This window comes from Sipha flava, unplaced genomic scaffold, assembly GCF_003268045.1.
Source record: "Sipha flava isolate LNK unplaced genomic scaffold, YSA_version1 361_pilon_pilon, whole genome shotgun sequence".
Classification (NCBI taxonomy): Eukaryota; Metazoa; Arthropoda; class Insecta; order Hemiptera; family Aphididae; genus Sipha; species Sipha flava.
Genome location: NW_020273062.1, coordinates 435991 through 454784, shown reverse-complemented (window position 1 = coordinate 454784; position 18794 = coordinate 435991). Strand labels below are relative to the sequence as shown.

General features: G+C 29.2%; 1 protein-coding gene across 1 annotated transcript in view; it reads left to right on the top strand.

Annotated features, from left to right (window-relative positions):
* The window catches only part of LOC112687808, a 27205-nt gene extending 16946 nt beyond the window's left edge, over positions 1-10259 (top strand). Inside the window, exons 3-12 of the mRNA XM_025560761.1 lie at positions 4748-5064; positions 5130-5353; positions 5419-5524; positions 5673-5901; positions 5966-6289; positions 6349-6508; positions 6565-6699; positions 6780-6949; positions 8238-8386; positions 8992-10259. Coding sequence (XP_025416546.1) covers positions 4748-5064; positions 5130-5353; positions 5419-5524; positions 5673-5901; positions 5966-6289; positions 6349-6508; positions 6565-6699; positions 6780-6949; positions 8238-8386; positions 8992-9930 — 2753 coding nt within the window. The 3' untranslated portion in view covers positions 9931-10259. The remainder of the gene's footprint in view (positions 1-4747; positions 5065-5129; positions 5354-5418; positions 5525-5672; positions 5902-5965; positions 6290-6348; positions 6509-6564; positions 6700-6779; positions 6950-8237; positions 8387-8991) is intronic.
* Positions 10260-18794: the final 8535 nt, after the last annotated feature.

Here is an 18794-nt window from a genome sequence, read left to right as displayed (position 1 = left end):
AAAAACAAATAGTTGTAGATTATACAATGTCAACTATTAAATAATAAGAAACATCAAGATAACGTTACAGAAACTTGTTTCTAGAACGTTGTAAATTGCAGGTACATTTGATGTTGATGGAACAAACCCTAAAATAGTGTTTTAATTATACAACCCTGCAATGTTTTTGAAACATTGAGTGCGATGTTAGCATTGAAACATAAAGCTTACATCGCAACGATGTTTTGTAACTTTAAATGCACAGTGGGTATCGAAGCGTGAATTTTTCATCTTTAACTGTAGTTGTGCAGCGCACGTACCCCGCGTATTGTGTTTTTTTATTGTATTATTTCATTATTATATACATTCCCCGGTGCGGTAGCGTAGGGATTAAACCCACTGTCCACTGCAGTTAAATGCTGTGAGTATCATTTGTCGACTGTTGTTTTTTTACGTTTTTGTGGCAGACGTGCCTTACATAGTTCCTTTGTTTATATAATTAATCTAGCAATATCTCAAGATCTCATTTTCACATTTCTATTATACATTTATTATATTATTTTTTTTATATATGTTTTTGAGCCAAAGTGGCTAAGGTACCAAATCTAATGCATTATTTTTATTATTATTCACATTAATATTACTATTACTATTACTGTTATTTTTATTATTATTATTTTATTATACAGTCCACTTAAACTTTAATTTGCATTTGTTCTATTTTTTATATTTATTATTTATTTTCAACACATTGTTGAGTTCCCCCTGAGTGGCTACTGCTGTCACCAGGGTAACACTTCTTCCACCACTAATAAAGAGAAAGTGATGACATACAAAAAATGCCAAAAAGAAGCAAATAATATATTTCGATATGAAAAACGGAAATGCACAAAAGATGTATTAGAGGAAATCGAGATTGATCATAGAGTAAATAGAACTCGGTAACTATACTAGAAGATAAAATCAATTAGAGGAGGGTACAAAAAACATAATAAGTTCCTTAAAAATGACAATGATTCCTTTGTGACAGAACAAGACAAGGTATTGGAAAAATGGAAACAGTAATTTGGATTATTACTTAATTGTGAGAACCCAGTCGAGATATTTACTTTGATACTAACGGAATCTAATGACACTGATTATCCGCCTCCGAGCAAAAAGGAAATATTATAACAATTTAACTGGCTAAAAAACCATAAAAGCCCTGGGAGGACGGAATCCAAGGAGAAGTACTAGAAAACCTGGATGAGGGAACAATAAATAGAGTACATTGAAAGTATTTGTCATGAAGAAAGACTTCCGAAGGAATGGAGCACTGCATTAGTTTGTCCTATTCATAAAAAAAATGACCCACAAGAATGTAATAATTATAGGGGTATAGCATTACTCGACACAACATATAAAATCCTAGCATATTGTATACTGGATAGAGTAAAATCTCTGCCAATAGCAGAGATTTTACTAGACTACCAGGGAAGATTTAGGCTCAATAGATCTACAACGGATCAGATTTTTGCAATAAGACAGATCCTCCAAAAAAGTTGGGAATACAATAAGGATGTACTTACACATATTATTTGTGGATTTTAAAAAAGCTTATGATTCTATCCATAGAGAAAGTCTAATACAAATACTAAAAGAATTTAAATTTCCAAGTAAGATTGTAAACCTCATTGGAGCCAGCATCAATCAGACGGATATAAAGGTTAAGATAGCAAACACAATATCACAGTCTGTGAGGGTGACAACAGGTCATCGGCAAGGGGATGCACTATCCCCAGTATTGTTTAACCTGGTACTGGAAAAAATAGTATGAAAAATGAATGTTTCAGAAGGAATTGAGCTGGGACAGATAACAATAGGACTTATAGCATACGCGGATGATATCGTTCTCTTAGGAGATAATATCGAGACGATAAAAAGTCTGGGAAAAAAACTTGTAAAGACTGCGGAGAAAGTTGGATTAACTGTTAACGACGATAAGACGGAATACTTAATTGTCAGCCGAAATAACAGAAATATGAAACAGAACAGCATATTGATTTAGAAGGATATATATTTAGAAGAGTGTCACAGTTTAAATATCTGAGATCAATTATCACTCAAGATAATGAACTTAAGACAGAGGTGTCGTCGAGAATACAATTAGCTAATAAGGGATACTACGGATTAGAAATAATACTAAAATCTAGAACCATTTTTAAAAATTTAAAAATAAGAATGTATATGACATTATTACGACCTATAGTCTTGTACGGTTTTGAGACTTGGGCATTGAGAAAATCTGAAGAACAAAGACTAGGGGTATTTGAGAGGAAAGTTTTAAGAAAAATATATGGATCGGTCTTAGATAGTGAAACAAATGTACGGTGAAAATTGCATAATTACGAACTCCAAATGCAGTTTCAGAGACCTGATATAGTTAAAGAGATCACAAAAAGAAGACTCATGTGGGGGAGGGGGCATGCCTGGCGTAAGCAAGGTTCTTTAATAAGGCAAGTAATAGAGGAAGAGCCTATAGGGAAAAGACCTTTAGGGAGACCCAGGTTCAGGTGGGAAGACTGTGTGAAAAAGGACATAAATACGATAGGACCAGGAATAAGATGGAGAAAAGCAGCGGATTATAGGGACAGACGGCAAGATTAGTATTTAGCGGCATGGTCTTAAAGGCCGAAATAAAAAAAAAAAAAATGAAAAGACTTAACTTGAAACAATATTTGTTTAAAAATGCATTAATTGCTGCTTTAATAAGGACTTGAAATAGTTAATGAATGATTTTTATAATAATAATAATTATTATTATTATTATATTATCTAATTAATGACGAACAACTTATTGATGGACTTCGTTGTTTGTTATAGTTCGATTTGAATTAAAATTAACATTTAGGAAATCAAACGTCAAATGAATTTAATTTAAAATTTTTCTCTTTCGTTTAGAACATACAATAAATATTGTTGATGTAAAATATATAATACTTCGTTGTTTTTCTCTTGTTTTGAAGGAAATCATGATTTAATACTTAGTCTTATGTTAGGTTCATTGTTGCTTAATTTTTTTAATATTATGGTAAAGTTAAAAATGTAATCACAACAAATATTTAAAATAAAAATAGAAGGTTGAATAAGTTTAATATTATCTATTTTATTCATTGTATTAAAAATATTATTTCATGAGACAGCCTGAAATCCATGTGGTAAAATTTCATTAAATTGAATTCATTCATTTATTAATTTTTCTAATTTTTTTATTTTGAAGTAGCATTTTATTTATTTATTTTATTCATTTTATTTATTTTCAGCTAACCATTTTTTTTAAAATTAAATATAATTGTATAGTATATACTTTTATGTTCTATTGTGGTTTCTATAAAACAATATAAAATTTAACACTTATTTTAATATTTTCATTTAATTATTTATTTATTTTTATAGCCTAAACAATTTAGTATTTACATTTTTATAATAAATATAAATGTTATAATTAAATATAAATATATAAATAAATTATATTATTATAAGATATATCGAAATGAAATCGTACATATTTTGAGAATTTTTCATTTTGAGTCAAACACTGAAAATATTAAAATAAATTATTTTGCATGCCAATTAAAATTGATGTAATATATATTGCAGTGATGCCCAACCTTTTTCCTTTGGTGGGCCACTTTACAATTATCTTCAAACGGGCCATAAAGTATAAAAGTACAAAAATAATCTTATATATTGGACTTGTTTTCTTATCTTTTATTGTCCATTGAAAAGATTATGAATTGAGGTATACATCGTAGGTACAAATTAATTTGATCAGTACGTTATTTTAAGTACCTACATTTAAATATTTAAAATTTAAAATTATAAGGACCTGGAAAACTTATATTTGACATGTATAATACTGTTAAAGCATTTGATGCAATATTAAAATTATTTATTGATCAAATTGAGCGCAGTGACTTTAGCCATTATGAAAACTGCCAAATGTTTAAAAATGAAACAAAACCGTTATATCCAACAAATAGATTTGTAGAAATGTTAAAGAAGTCGGAAACCGATTTTTCATTATGTTAAATTACACGAAAAATCGTGACGTTTATTTGAAAATCCATTTAATATTGATGAAAATAATGTCAACACTTTTCTTCAACTTGAAGTTATTGAGTTGTAAACAAATTCATTTTACTTTGATGAATTTCAAAAAATGAAACAAGACGATATTTTATTTAAAACTTCCACATGAAGATATCCCTGCTTTAAGAGACTTTATAATGTATTTGGCTGGACGTATATATATATATATATATATATATATATATACAAACAAATACTTTCACCAATGAAACAAACAAAATCGGTTCATAGATCGCGACTTACGGATAAACACCTTTATTCAATTTTGAGGATTGGAACCACTAAATTTCAACCAGATTTTTTATTTTTAGTAAAAGGAGTATAAGCTCAAATTTCACATTAAAAATAAGAGTATAATATTTTTATATAGTTTTTAATTTTATTATTATCATTATAATGGTATTTTTTGGAATAATTATTTAATCGAATTCATAAATTTATATTAAAATAATATATGAAAATAAATAATTTAAAAATGTTTTTATACATTTTTAAAATTTATTTTTATTTTAGAAAATTCGTAACGGGCCACATAGAATACTTTCGTGGGCCATATGTGGCCCGCGAGCCGTGGGTTGGACACTACTGGTACATTGTAATAATAATTGTATTATATGTGCTAAATTTTGTATTTTAGTTTTGAATGGTGAATATAGCGGTAGTGAGAGTGAATCATTTGATGACACTAACAATGGTCACAGAACGGCAATTAGACAAGAACCTCAAGGACAAGAGACACATAAAGACTTCACCATATCAACATCATCAGCTTATGACACTTTAATTATTCATAACGATGATGGGTCTAGATTTAGTTCTGGTATACCTAAATATCGTTATGGAAATAGAGAAGAAATAAAAAACCAGGGAAATAAAAATGGGGGGCGACAGAACATTGATATGGGTGTAAGAGAAATAACCAATATACCAGATGATTATCTGAGTCAGTCACACGTATGATATCATTTTTATATTATAATTAATGTGTTTGGTTAGTAATGAAGAATTCATGTTTTTAGGTTTTAAAGCATCTTGCCAAAGAAGTCAAGGTAGATCCCTCAAGACGTGATATTAACTTATCTCGATGGCATGATACAGATAAAAATTCATGGTTATCAGAATATCGACCAGTTCCTATAAGAAATTTGGTTAAATCAAAGTCTCAACCAAATCTGGGTACAGGAATATTGAAAGTTGAACGTTCTGAAACAGATCCCATGAGACATACATTAGGAAATACTAGGTAATTGGTGATATTTTTTAAATTAAAATGTAACAAAATATTAAATCTATCTTTTATTGTTCCAGAAAAGATCAAAAAATGTTGTCTATAGTTGACTGTTTAATGATGGAAAACAAAAGTCTGAAAATAGAATTGGAATCATGCCATCAAAAAGTTGCCAAATCATACAGGGTAAATATTTACTTGCTTATATTAAATTGTTCACGTGTTGTACTTGTTTTGACAACTGAATCAACTTAAATTTAGTAATGGGTTTTCAACTTTTTTATTTATACTTTAAAGGCATGTTTTATGAACAGTTATCTAATTGTTTTATTAGCTTGAGCAAGAAGTCTCCAAAGTATATCGTTCTCATCAGGAACTTGTAGAATCAAGTGAAAGACGAGAAAGACTTGAACGAACAGCTAGACTAAAACTTCAAGCTGAAGTTAGACGTTTACAAGAAGCAAACCGTGCTTTACGTGATCAATCATTGTCTTCCTCAAATACAGTAGATTCTAACCAAATGGTAAAACGTGAAACTGTAATAGCTCAATTGATAACTCAAAGTAGGTTATTAAATTTATTCTTTTATTTTATTAAATATATATTTATTAATTAATTTTATTTTAGATAAAGACTTGTTAGCTGCTAAAGACCGCCAAGAAATAGAATTGGCTGCTCAACGTGCTACACTTGAAGAACAACGTACTCATATTGATATATTGGACACAGCATTAACTAATGCTCAGTCCAATGTTGTTCGTCTAGAAGAAGAATGTCGTAAAAAGCAAGTTCATGTAGAAAGAGTTGCCCATCTGCAAAGAGCATTGTCTTCTCTTCAACTAGCTAGTGATCGACGTGAGCAGACTGAACGTAAATTAAGACTGCAATTAGAAAGAGAACTGCGGAATGAACGAGGACGCCACAATAACACTTCTCAAGATGGTTCAACTGGTTAGTCTTGTAAGTATTGTAAGTTTATATAGTTTATCTAATATATGTTACAATTTTAGACAATGAGCCTGGTGAAAGTTTGCCCGAACTGAAACGTATGCTTCGTGAAAAAGATGAAAAAATAATGCGACTAGAAGGTGAAGTTGCTAAATGGGAACAACGATATTTAGAAGAAAGTGAATTAAGGCAAGCTGCTATAGATGCAGCAAGTATACCAAAGTAAATAATTTACAACCAAAAAATATATTGTGAATTACATAAGCTTATTATGTTAGGGATGCAAAAATCGCAGCATTAGAAAAAACCGGTCAAGAAAGTGAAAAACTCATTGCAGAAGCGCGGTCAGATAAGTTAAAACAAATGGAAGAAGTACATACAGCACAAAAAAAAGTCAGCGAACTGGAATCGCGGTATTTACATTTTATAACTATGTATTTGAATAAATGATTATATTCTATTATAATTTGTATGTTTTAATGATTGACTTTAGGATGAAAGAATTGGAATCAAGATTGGCCGAACGTGATGCAATGATAAGAGTGTTGCAAAAAAAACATAGTTTTGAAAAAGATGTCTCTGGTTCATATCCAAGTATATGTCTTGGTCATCATACTCCACACTCAAGTCTTAATACTACAGATTTAACTTCTGATGACCTTGGTATATAGTTTGTTATAATAGCATAAATATTGATCATATTATGTTAATATATTTTATTTTTGAAGTTATAGTACATTAAACATTAATATATCATTGTCATCATACAGAAATTGACTATGTTTATTTTTATAACTTTTGGTAATATCAATTCTAGTTTTAAAACTTTTTATTTGAAAAATATATTCATTTTTAGTTAATATTTTAGGTAAGTTTAATATAAATGTATATAAACTGTAGTTTTCAAAGTATATTTATAACTAAAATTTAAATTATCAAAAACTATAAAACTATAAAAATACACTTAGTTAATTTTTGCACAACATGATATCAGTGATTTTCAACCTGAGGGTTACAATCCCCTTAGGGATTAGAAAAGATAGTTTTGGATCCCCAAAAATTAAAGACAAATAGTTATTCATATCAAAATATATTAAGCCATTTCTAATATAAAAATTAATATGGATACTATAGTTTCAAAAAATTCAAGCACAAGTTTTCCATTAAAACAAGAAAATGGTTAATATACATTTACATATTATTTATTTATTTAAATATACATATTCAAAAAATTTCATATTCTATTATTAATTATTCGTAAAAAAAAAAGGTAAAATTTGGGGGTTGTGATTAAAAATATATTGAAAACTAACTGATATATACCATGTGTTCCCTAATTTAGGGAACACTGAAATTTTCTGCCAGATTACATTGGTATAAATCAATTTTTTTATACAAGCTAGTGGTATATAAAAACACATTTATAGACATATCAAATTATTTATCATTTTGATATGTGCATGCACAGTTCAAAATGTGTTCTTTTAAATAGCAAAACCTATTTTGTAACATCATATTTGAATAGGCCTATTTTTATTAAAAATAATTTTGTTGTATCAACTTTGGTTCTAAATTCAAAATTGACTAAATAAGAGCCATTTCAATTTTAAAAAATAACTATGATTCATTAAAATGCATAAAATGATTTGTAATTATTTATTATTGGTTTTTTTTTTAAATATTTTTTTGATATTTTTTTTTAAAGTGTTACAAATAAAATAAAATTCTTCCCTTAGATTTTCAGATTCTTATGTTTATCAACTTAAATCAAATTTACTTTGTTTATTTTATACTCGTAAATTATAAAATAATTTAATGTAAAGTCAATATTTAATAAGATTTAATTTATATTTTAATTTTGTTTTTGTATATCTATATTTAATAACAACATTATCCATTTAATTTAATTTATTTGAGTATTTAAACGCTAAAGTTATTATTATTTTTTTAGGATTTGGCTCAAACAATTCATATACAAGTAGTGTGGACAGTACTTATCATCATCATCATGGTAATAAGTATTCATCTGCAAATCAAAGTTTTGATCATAAATCATTAGATGATCAATTAAAAGAATTAGACTCACAGCTACTGAACAAGGTAAACAGCACTGTTGCAGAATCATCTTACCCTGATTCAGTTTCTGATGTTATATATTTGTTTTAATTGTTAAATATTGTCTTGTTTAAAAATATAACAAACGTTTTTTGTTTTTGTCTATTTAGTTTGTACTCGTTACTATATTTTATTTGTGTGAGTTTTTAATTAATAAAATGTTTACATTTAAATGCCGTTAATTGGCTTGTGATTGTAAGGTAACTAACACGTTCTCCCTATTTATGAGTTATTTACTTTTGTACTAAATTGTTGATAAATATTTTAAAACATGTAGTATTGATAAAAATTACACAAAGAAAAGTCTCAAATTAGTTATAATGTGATAAAAATATTAACAGAAGTTCCATAATTACTATTAGAATATGGATTTTTGTCAATTAAATTAAAAAAAAATCCTTATGTATTTGCAACGCTAATATTTTATTTTATTTTTTTAATATCTTCAATGTTTATTTTTCGAGTGTATTAATCAGGCATGAGTCTTATTTCGTTTGAATTTTGGTTTAAATAAATTAAATAAAAGATGTTAGAGAATTGGACGTTTATTGGGTTCCTGAATGGGGGGACGTGTTTGTTTTTGTTTTCAGAGAGGTCTTTGCTGTTTTCCAGGCTTCTCTCATACGGGCTCTTTGTCGCGAAAAGCGAAAACACCCCAACCACTACTGGAGGCTGTAACTGGCAATTTCCTTGGTCACCGAGCTGATGACATCATGCTTTTGGAAAAACAGGGTTTGTGTTCTCAAGCACAACGTCAAACACAAGAGAGCCGATGTGGCAGTTTGCCTCCTAGTTCACTTCCTCGGCCTAAACGTCATAGAAAATCTAGCAGTAAAGTTGGAGAGTATGGTCGTCTCAGCGATACAGATGTCAAATCTAAAGAAGTAAAAAAATTAGGTGAATATAGTCCTTTCAGTGATAGCCGTAAGAATTCTTTGAATTCCCTGGATACATCAAGTGATACTAGTACAGCTCCAAATACACCTACAGAATGTCCCAGCTCAGTGAAGTATGAACCATTAGAACGGTCACTTCGACAGTCACCCTTACCGCCAGATGGGTGTTACCGTAGATCCAGCCACGAGTCTGACGATATTACATCCAGAGAATTGTCATGTACAGGGCCTAGAGAATCTCCATCTAGAATTAGTGTTACCCGAGAATCGAGATCTAGTATTACAAGAGAATCCCCATCCAGGGCAATAATGGTTGGTCCTAGAGACTCACCAGGTAAGAGTATACTTGATCCACCCAGAGTCATGGCTAGAGAATCTCCAGGTCGTTCATTTTACAAGGATACACAAAGAAGTTTTATACCTCCACCTAGAAAAATTGATTTTGCAAGTTTGGGTTTGCCAGATTCAAATAAGATGACAAATGTAGAATCAAAATTAAGGATATTTTCTCCAGGAGGAATGCAAGGAAGAAGAGGATCATTGCAAAGAGATGGGATTTATAAAGGAGATTCCAATAACAAAAATGGTGTGCGATCACTACCCATTCCTAACAAATATAGAATTCAGTTTTGATTTAATATGTAATATGAGTTAAATGACAAACTATTAAATCATATTGATAATGTTCTTAGCCAGTTCAGATCTAATACTAGTTATATTTAATTAAGCATAGTCATGTTGTTAATCATGTTAGCAAAAAAGTTGCAGTCTTTTAGCGTTACAAGTTAACGTATATTGAAAAATGATCTGCTATATTTTGCTCTAATTATTATATACTATGTGCACATTTAACAGTAAAAAGAAAATTGTTAATTTTTGTGCCCTTTGATAAGAAATCAACTATCTTATGATTTATGATAACAAAGTAACAATAAAAAAAAAAAAAAATGTATATCCAAAATGTTTTATCTAGTCCTGCTTATGTTATTAAATAAATACAGTTAAAATTATTTGCTTCGACCATATTTTTATTTTTCCATTCAATATGATCCTTAGTAATGATTTATTGTCTGGTATTAAATCAATTTAAAATTTGACTTGAATCTTACAATAAACAATTATTAAAATGTTCTGTTATTTTATTGTCACATTGTAGTCACAAATATGTATACTAACTAAGTAAATATAAAAACATTTCATTAAAAACGATAAACTATTTCTTACTATAACGTCATTATAAATAAAAAGTTATATTTTAATATTATTTGATATTTGTTTTGTCAAGAAATCAAATAAATTGGTACTTCATGGTAACTTTGAATGGTGGGTATTTTCATTTGCTTTATTAACATTGCCAATGAGCAGTGGCGTATCTAGGATTCATTTAAGGGAGTGTTTTAAAATTGAATAGACTTATGGTAAGTAGGGGGGGTATGTTAATTATAGTAGGTACATTATTAATATCATGTATTTATAAAAATTAAAATGATCATATGTATATTATATATGACAGTATATATAAAATCTACAAGTTGTATACAATGTTTATTCAAATTATACTGTAATGTTATATGATATGTTTATTAGTACTCTTTTGTCTATTTATAATTACTAAGTAAATTAAAGGAATATGGAAGTAATTTTAGAAATAATAATAGTTGGTCAAAATGTATTAGTTTTAAAAAAATAAGAGATAAACTAATGTTTAGATAAAATGTATTTTGCCAGAAATGTAAGCATTTTTTCGGCAGTGGAATTCTATGTAGTTATCGTAGAGAACGCTTTCTGAGCAAAGTAATTGAAAGTGGCCAATTTGCGTATGTCATATTAAATAGTGATTGAAAACGGAGAATTTGCATAATGATGCATTGTGAGCAATTCTATAAGTTTGTCTACTTGCTGTTTTTTTTTTTTATTTAATAGTGGATAGAGAAAAGCTTATCCTTAACGTTCAGTTGTCAGTCTAAAATTTCCGGGCGAGACTATTAGAAATAACCTACCAGAACGTTTTTATAATTCATGGAGGGCCAACAAAGAATTGTCTTGATAAATTAGGTTAGATTAGTTAGTTAGTTCTACCATGAATTCAATTGAGCTTATGAGATTTACGTTTGAATTATAATATTACATATTAGACGAGGAATAAGCATATGTAATTTGAAGTTTAAATGTTGATGCTACTTTTACTAATGCGCATCAAAATGAAATGTATAAAATACAATATTGATATAAATACGCAATTGATAATTCGTGATGTGTTCATATATTTTCATCGTTATTTACTATTTTATTAAAAATCAAACTAGAAACATTATCTTTTTTTTTTTATAAAAAATGTATAAAAAAAAAGAACATTTTATAAGTGTTTTTAATTAGTTAATAAACAGCTACATGACAAATTCTAAACTATCTTTATTGTCATAACAGTTATTGACGTAATTTCACATGATCAATAATTAATAATAAATCACGAATAATCAGGAAATAATCGGGGTGTTTCGTACTTCTTCGAACAGCTACAAGAATTTTCCGGATCGTCAATTAAATTAATCTTATCATAGTTAAAAATATAAGCAAGGGGATATCAGATAAAGTATTTAAGGGATCGTAAAATATGGGTTTAATATTGATTTGGACACTACTGCTCGAACACGCTTAATATTTTTTCCTATTCACAATGTAAGTTCATTATTTCGCCTAAGAAATGAATTTACCCAATCCTTACATGGCAAGTTGTTTTTGATTTTTTTTTTTTATCCGTCTAAATACGATTTGACTGTTGACTGAATACCTCTGCATTTCAATGGGAAACCCTATTCACCAAATTGAATTAATCCAAGTACAAGATTTTTTTCTTCGTTACAATCAAAAGCAGTCAGTCTTCCGGATATTTAATTTTTTTTATTATTATCAAGTTATTATACGTGGTTGCAAATTGTGCTTTATGGTAAACCAAACTTCTCCGAAGCTTTAGAAACGCCCATTTCTTTCCTACAAACAGCATATACGGCTTTTTGTAGCTTTATTTGATTATAACGTTGATAATTGCGGCCATTTTTTTTTTATGTATGTTCTACTTATGTTTGAAGTCACCTGAAAATATAACTAGTTTTTAAAAATGTAATTTAACCACTTCATGAAGTGCACTTTTAATCAAATAATTTACAATATATACTTATAATATTCAACAGAAATTTGGGAATAGATTACAAAAAATCGCATTCAGCTATTTTCATTTTACGGATTTCCACATTGTTATCAGTTGGGTACAGGGGCGTCATTGGGGGGGGGGTGCAGACTATGGCAAATGCCACATTCTAAGAAATTTTAAAAAGTCGGCAATTCTTTATACGATGATCATATGATAAAATCAGTGAATAATAAATTTTTATTTAGGCTAGGTTCACATGGACGCGCGTACACGCGCGTTGTACGGGAATGTTCTTGTCAAAAACTATACTCATAGGCGTGCGCACGGGGTATGCAGGGTATGCCACTGCATAGTCTGCGGCTTCATGTGAGGGGCCCATATTTATTATTAAGTTAAGAAACTTTAAATTTAATTACCACCACAGGAAATTTAAATCAATTAAAGCTTGATAGTAATGATATTTCAATGTCGAAAGAAAAATTTAATTTGAATACTACATTTGAGTCTGAAATTAAACTCATTACAAATATGTCTGATAGAACTTCTATTAGAGGGTTATCAACTAAAATATTGTAGTATGGCTGAATTGGTTATCAGAAAACGACCGGAAAATAATATTTTCAAACTTCAATAAAGCTTTAACACAATTTGCAACAATACCTTTGGCAAGCTGCTCGTGTGAGAGGGACTTTTCCAAATTGTTTATTGTAAAGTCTAAACTTAGAAACACTATGTTACAAGAACGTCTTGATTCACTGATGTTAATATTTATCGAGCAAAAGATGGCATCAGAAATCAATATTGAAGATGTAATAGATGAATTCAAAGCATGTGTGCCGATAAAAAGAAGACTTGAACTTTAGATTTTACGTACTCTCCATAAAATAACAACATTATAAATATGTTAAAATTATTCAAAAGCATTCAATATAGTACATACTTGATCTTAAATAAATAATAAATTTTTTTTTAATAAATATAAATCAAATTTCAAACTACTTATTTCTACAGTGCATTGTTTAATATTCTACTGTAAAACTATGTGTGATTTTAGATTCTAAGGGAAGTAAAGAAGCTAAGTAGTATATATGCAAAAACTTAGATTGTAACTTGAATCTCATATGCGTTAAAAGAAAATGCAAATAAATTAAGGGAAGATTAGAAAATTTATTTGTGAGGGGCCCTAAATTTCTTATTGCATAACCTGCGAATAAAGTCTGCGCACGCCTATGACTATACTACTTAGTATAGTTCAAATTTTCATGAAGAATGAATGTGATAGATGCTGTGTGCTTATTGCCCGTCCATCGAAGGATGATAAGATACAGACAAATGACGGAAAGGAAATATTGGGTTCATCCTATTTTGAAAACAAGGCTTTCTTTAAGTCTTAGATTATTATTGCATTATATTTAGTGCTATATTATATCCTAAACTAATAGAGCACCATGACAAATTTTTCAATTACTTTGAAATGTCCATTAAATCATTTAACGACCTATTGGAGATAATTAAAGACTCTTTAGAAGCTGATGACAATGTCCCAGATGGCAGGACTTTTTTTATTTCATTTATTAACATATCTATTTCGATTTCCGTATTTAAAATAACACTTGTTTTCAAAAACTATAGATGAAAATTCGATCGTTCGCATCGAAACGCGCGTGTCTACTGAACGGTCCGATAATGATATATGGAATTTTAATCCGCGGAGTCACGCGCGTGTTTGCGCGGAAATAGATTCTTGCGTCGTTATCGCGATCGACGCGCGTATACGTGCGCATACGCGCGCCAAGTGAACGATGTATGAGAAACTTGTATATCTAAACACGCGCGGCCGACTAACGCGCGCCCATGTGAACCTAGCCTTACTATTTTGTCCCCAGAAATCAGATAATATTCTCTTTTAAATACACATTCATGATTTATTAAAATTTGGGAAACACTAGCTCCTCCCCGGTTTATGACAAACGTTATTACGCGAACTTTATAAACTTTATTTTTGGTATATTATATATGTGATCTTTATAAAACAGTTTTCGTGATAAGTATACCATAAAAATTGAACTCATAATCTATAAAAAATTGTTAAAATCGTTCCTATTCACCTCAAACTACGGTACATTATATTTAAGATACAATTTTATGTTATTATAACTAAGTTCTGTATAGTATAAAATATACAAATAATAAAATTATAAGTATTTATTTAATTACATTTATATTATTATTCCATTAAAGGTAACTTGATAGGTAACCGCCTATAGGATAAGTAAATAAATTAATGTTTTACTATCTTTAATATTATTATTTAATTGAATAAATTGAAACGTTTCATGTTCTTTGTGTATCATCATTATTCATTAATAATCCTTATATGTTTTGTTCTGAAAAAAATATTTTATTGATAGTCTATGGTCCATAAATATTAAATATCTGTATATATAAAACAGTAAGCTGATTGACTGCTATCAACGCACAGCTCAAACCATTAGACGGATCTGGCTGAAATTTGGCATACAGATTGCTATTATGATGTAGACGTGCGCTAAAAAGGATTTTTCGAAATTTTGAATTTAAAGGGTTGAAATTGGTTTAATATTTTTTGACCCGGTCGATAAATGCGCTATTGATAATGAATTATATTAATGCTAATTATTATATTAATAATTATATTAAATTATTAAAAAACTATTAATTTAATTTTTGGTAGTAAATGACGGGTATTGCATAAATATTAAACAAAAAGATCCCGCAACAGGTGCCAAAACAAATAAGAATGTTAGTTCAAAAAATTATTATGCATATCGGTTGATGATTAGACGCGATCAGGACTAAGTTATTTTATGATGCATAAGCTTTGTCAACAATTCATGGTCGAAATATATATAAAGATAGATAGCGAACGATTTCGATACTTCGATTTCGATTCAATCAAAAAAAACTGCGTGCAAATGATTCTCAAAACAATTGTTAGATATTGGAGATGGGAAAGTTACTACAGATGAAACGGGATGTATAAAATTACCGAACGATTTCTGCACAATCATTTATTCGCAAGATGCTCTCATTGACCAGATATGTCCCAGTGTACACAGACAATACACAAATCATGAGTGGCTGGCAGAAAGAGCAATTTTAGTAGCAAAAAATGTGGAGGTCAACGAATTGAATCTCAAGATACAAAATTTGTTACCAGAAAACTTGGTGTCATACAAATCTAGATACAGTTTGCGATGCTACTGAAGTTGTAAATTATCCAACAGAGTTTTTAAATTCATTGGATTTACTAGGCATGCTACCGCATAATTTACAATTGATTATTACAATTTACCATCGATAAAATACCTCCTTTAGAGTCATTTAAAGTTGTAATACATGCAGATAAAAAAATCACCAGAAGAACATAGAGGCAGGTATAATGCACCAACGGCAAATGAAGTTGCTTTAGTGTTAGTAGATCAGCAGTTTGATCGAAGAGACATCATCCTCGAAAACCGAAGTAACTCACTTCACCGTATCAGTGAGATACATCGAGCATACGACGCACTGCAGTATCCTTTAATGTTTTGTTGGGGGGGGGGGATGATGGGTATGCAATCAATATACCACAACGCGATCCAAAAACCAAGTTACCGCTTAAAAAAACTGTCTCTGCATCAAGTTTTTACTCATATAGAATAATGGTCAGAGAAGGGGAAGACAACTATTTAGTTCAGGCACCGGCAACCCGTGGTCCACGGGCCGCATGCGGCCCTCGGAACTTTTTGTTGTGGCCCTCCAAATATACTTCATGGTGTTTAAAATTTTAATTTTATTTCTTAAATTGTTATTAATAAAATTTAATCATGACTATTTCATAATAATGTGAAATGCGCTATGGGCGAAAACGTAATCTAATCGTATGTAATGTATATATCAAAAAAATGAAAACTTCTTTCAGTAGCATTTATATTTGTGAGCAGAAATGTTCAATATTTAAATTTCGTATAAATAAATATTATTCACGATTATGCGATGAACACTTGAATGCTGTTTTGTGGATATCAACATCTAATATAAAAGCGGATATAAACGAACTGGCGGGAAAAATTCAACCTCAAAAATCACTCTAGAAACTTGATATTTAAATAGTTTTATGCACTCAAAAATTAATTAATAATTATTTTTAAACTATTAAATTTTCTCCAATAATTAATGAATTTGATTAAAAATTAGTTAATAAGGACAACCGCAATGTTAGACTTATAATATGATTGTGTTGCTATCTGTAAATACGAGTATATTAGTATTATAATACATATATGTGAAAATTACTTTTTTTAATATTTTAATTTTGTATGCGGCCCACAATGAAAAACTGAAAAAAAATTATGGCCCGTGTAAGTAAAAAGGTTGCCGACCCCTTATTTAGTTAATTATCGTTCTCTTTTCAGTCAATATTTGGTAGATGAATACGCCAAAATTGAAACTGAAAGACTAAATTACATCAAAAACAACCAAGCCAAATTGCGTGCAGATAGTTATATTCATTTAAAAGATGCGATTGGACGACGAGACATAGAAGCTAATCAGTTAGGCCAAATGGTTGTACTCCCATCAACTTTTACTGGTGGGCCAAGGTACATGCACGAAAGAACACAAGATGCTATGACCTACGTTAGACATTACGGTCGTCCTGACCTTTTTATTACTTTTACATGTAATCCTCGCTGGGACGAGATAAAAGAGCTCTTACTTACCGGTCAAAGATCATATGATCGACATGATATAATTGCAAGAGTGTTTCGGTTAAAAGTCAAAAAGACCATGAACTTATTGACAAAAGGTAAAATATTCGGAGAAGTGAGATGCTATATGTATTCAACAGAATACCAAACTGTAGAGAGGTTCAGGTAGTTGTATGCTATAACTTATCGAATAGGTTATGATAATAACTAAATTAATATGTATAAAATATTATTTCAAAAATCTTAATTAATTTAAATTTCAATAGATTTAACAAAATTTAATCTTGGCAGGTTACATACATTTATATACTTAAACCCGGCAACGATGGGTAATTCAGCTAGTTTAAATATATAGGTAACCATAATTTTTTAAATATTATGAAGCCGGAAAATTTAAACAGTTGCCCCACCCTTTCAAAAGTTGAAATGACGCCCCTGGTTGAGCAATTTAAAAATAAAAAAATAGACACTTTATAATATTCTTCCATAAGCGAGTGTATGATGAGTGGATGGAGGTTAATAGATATAATATTGGTTGGAGAGGATTTCTGTTATCATAATTGAAAATATATTTTGTAAGAAAGTGTATTTGTGTTCAATTTTTATTTAAAAATCAATATATTCGAAGTCACCCTGTTTTTATTTTGCTAATTTGTATAGATTGTAAATAAAGTTTATTTAAAAAAAAAACTTACAAAGCATCTCAACGAAATCTTTTCGACAATTTTGAGCAGATGTAATTATAAAAAACGTTTTCTATAGATTCATAAGTTTAATTTTGGAAAATAATAAAATATAAGATAAAAAATATAATATAGTAAGGAGATTATCATTTATGCAATGGTTTTCATTGAAATCAAGCGAAAAAAGTGTAGATATATTTGAGTAATTTTTTCATAGAGTAACACAAAAAAAAAAATATGTGAACCTGTAATACAATTGCGATTCATGAGATTACATAAATAAATTTACATCACATTTATTGCAGCTTAGAATTGTTGAATACTTTATCCGTTTTGCAATTCAATATATAGTATGGTATAATTTATAAAACGTTATAGAATTTTCTATTTTTGCATATCAGCGGTACGATTAAATTACATCTGTCGTTGTATTCTTGTAACTTCATAGATGCGCATAAATCATAACATTCATATCGTCATAACGATAGTGGAACGTGTTTTTTGTAAGCTTGTATTATGTATTGAAAATAAATTAAACGTACGTATATTGGTAATTTAATGTAATTAAAAAAGTGCACTCTGAAGACTAAATTGTTGATTAAGTAAAACTTATAATATTTTATTTTAGCTGGTAGCAAACTAGAATTAATGATCATTAATAATCGGTTTTTAGTTTTGGTAGACAATGTAGATATAACTGACACCAAGGGCGCCCATAGGAAAATTCTCAAGGAGGGGGGGAAGACAACATTTTAATTTATCAATCTATTTATAAATAGGAATGCCCACGATATAGGAAGGGGTTTACAATTTTACATTATACTATAACATTATATATATCAAACTGGAAGACTATATATTATTTAACCAATTTACCATAAAAGTAATTTATTGAAATTTTTATTTAATTAATAATATAAATTGGACACTTAA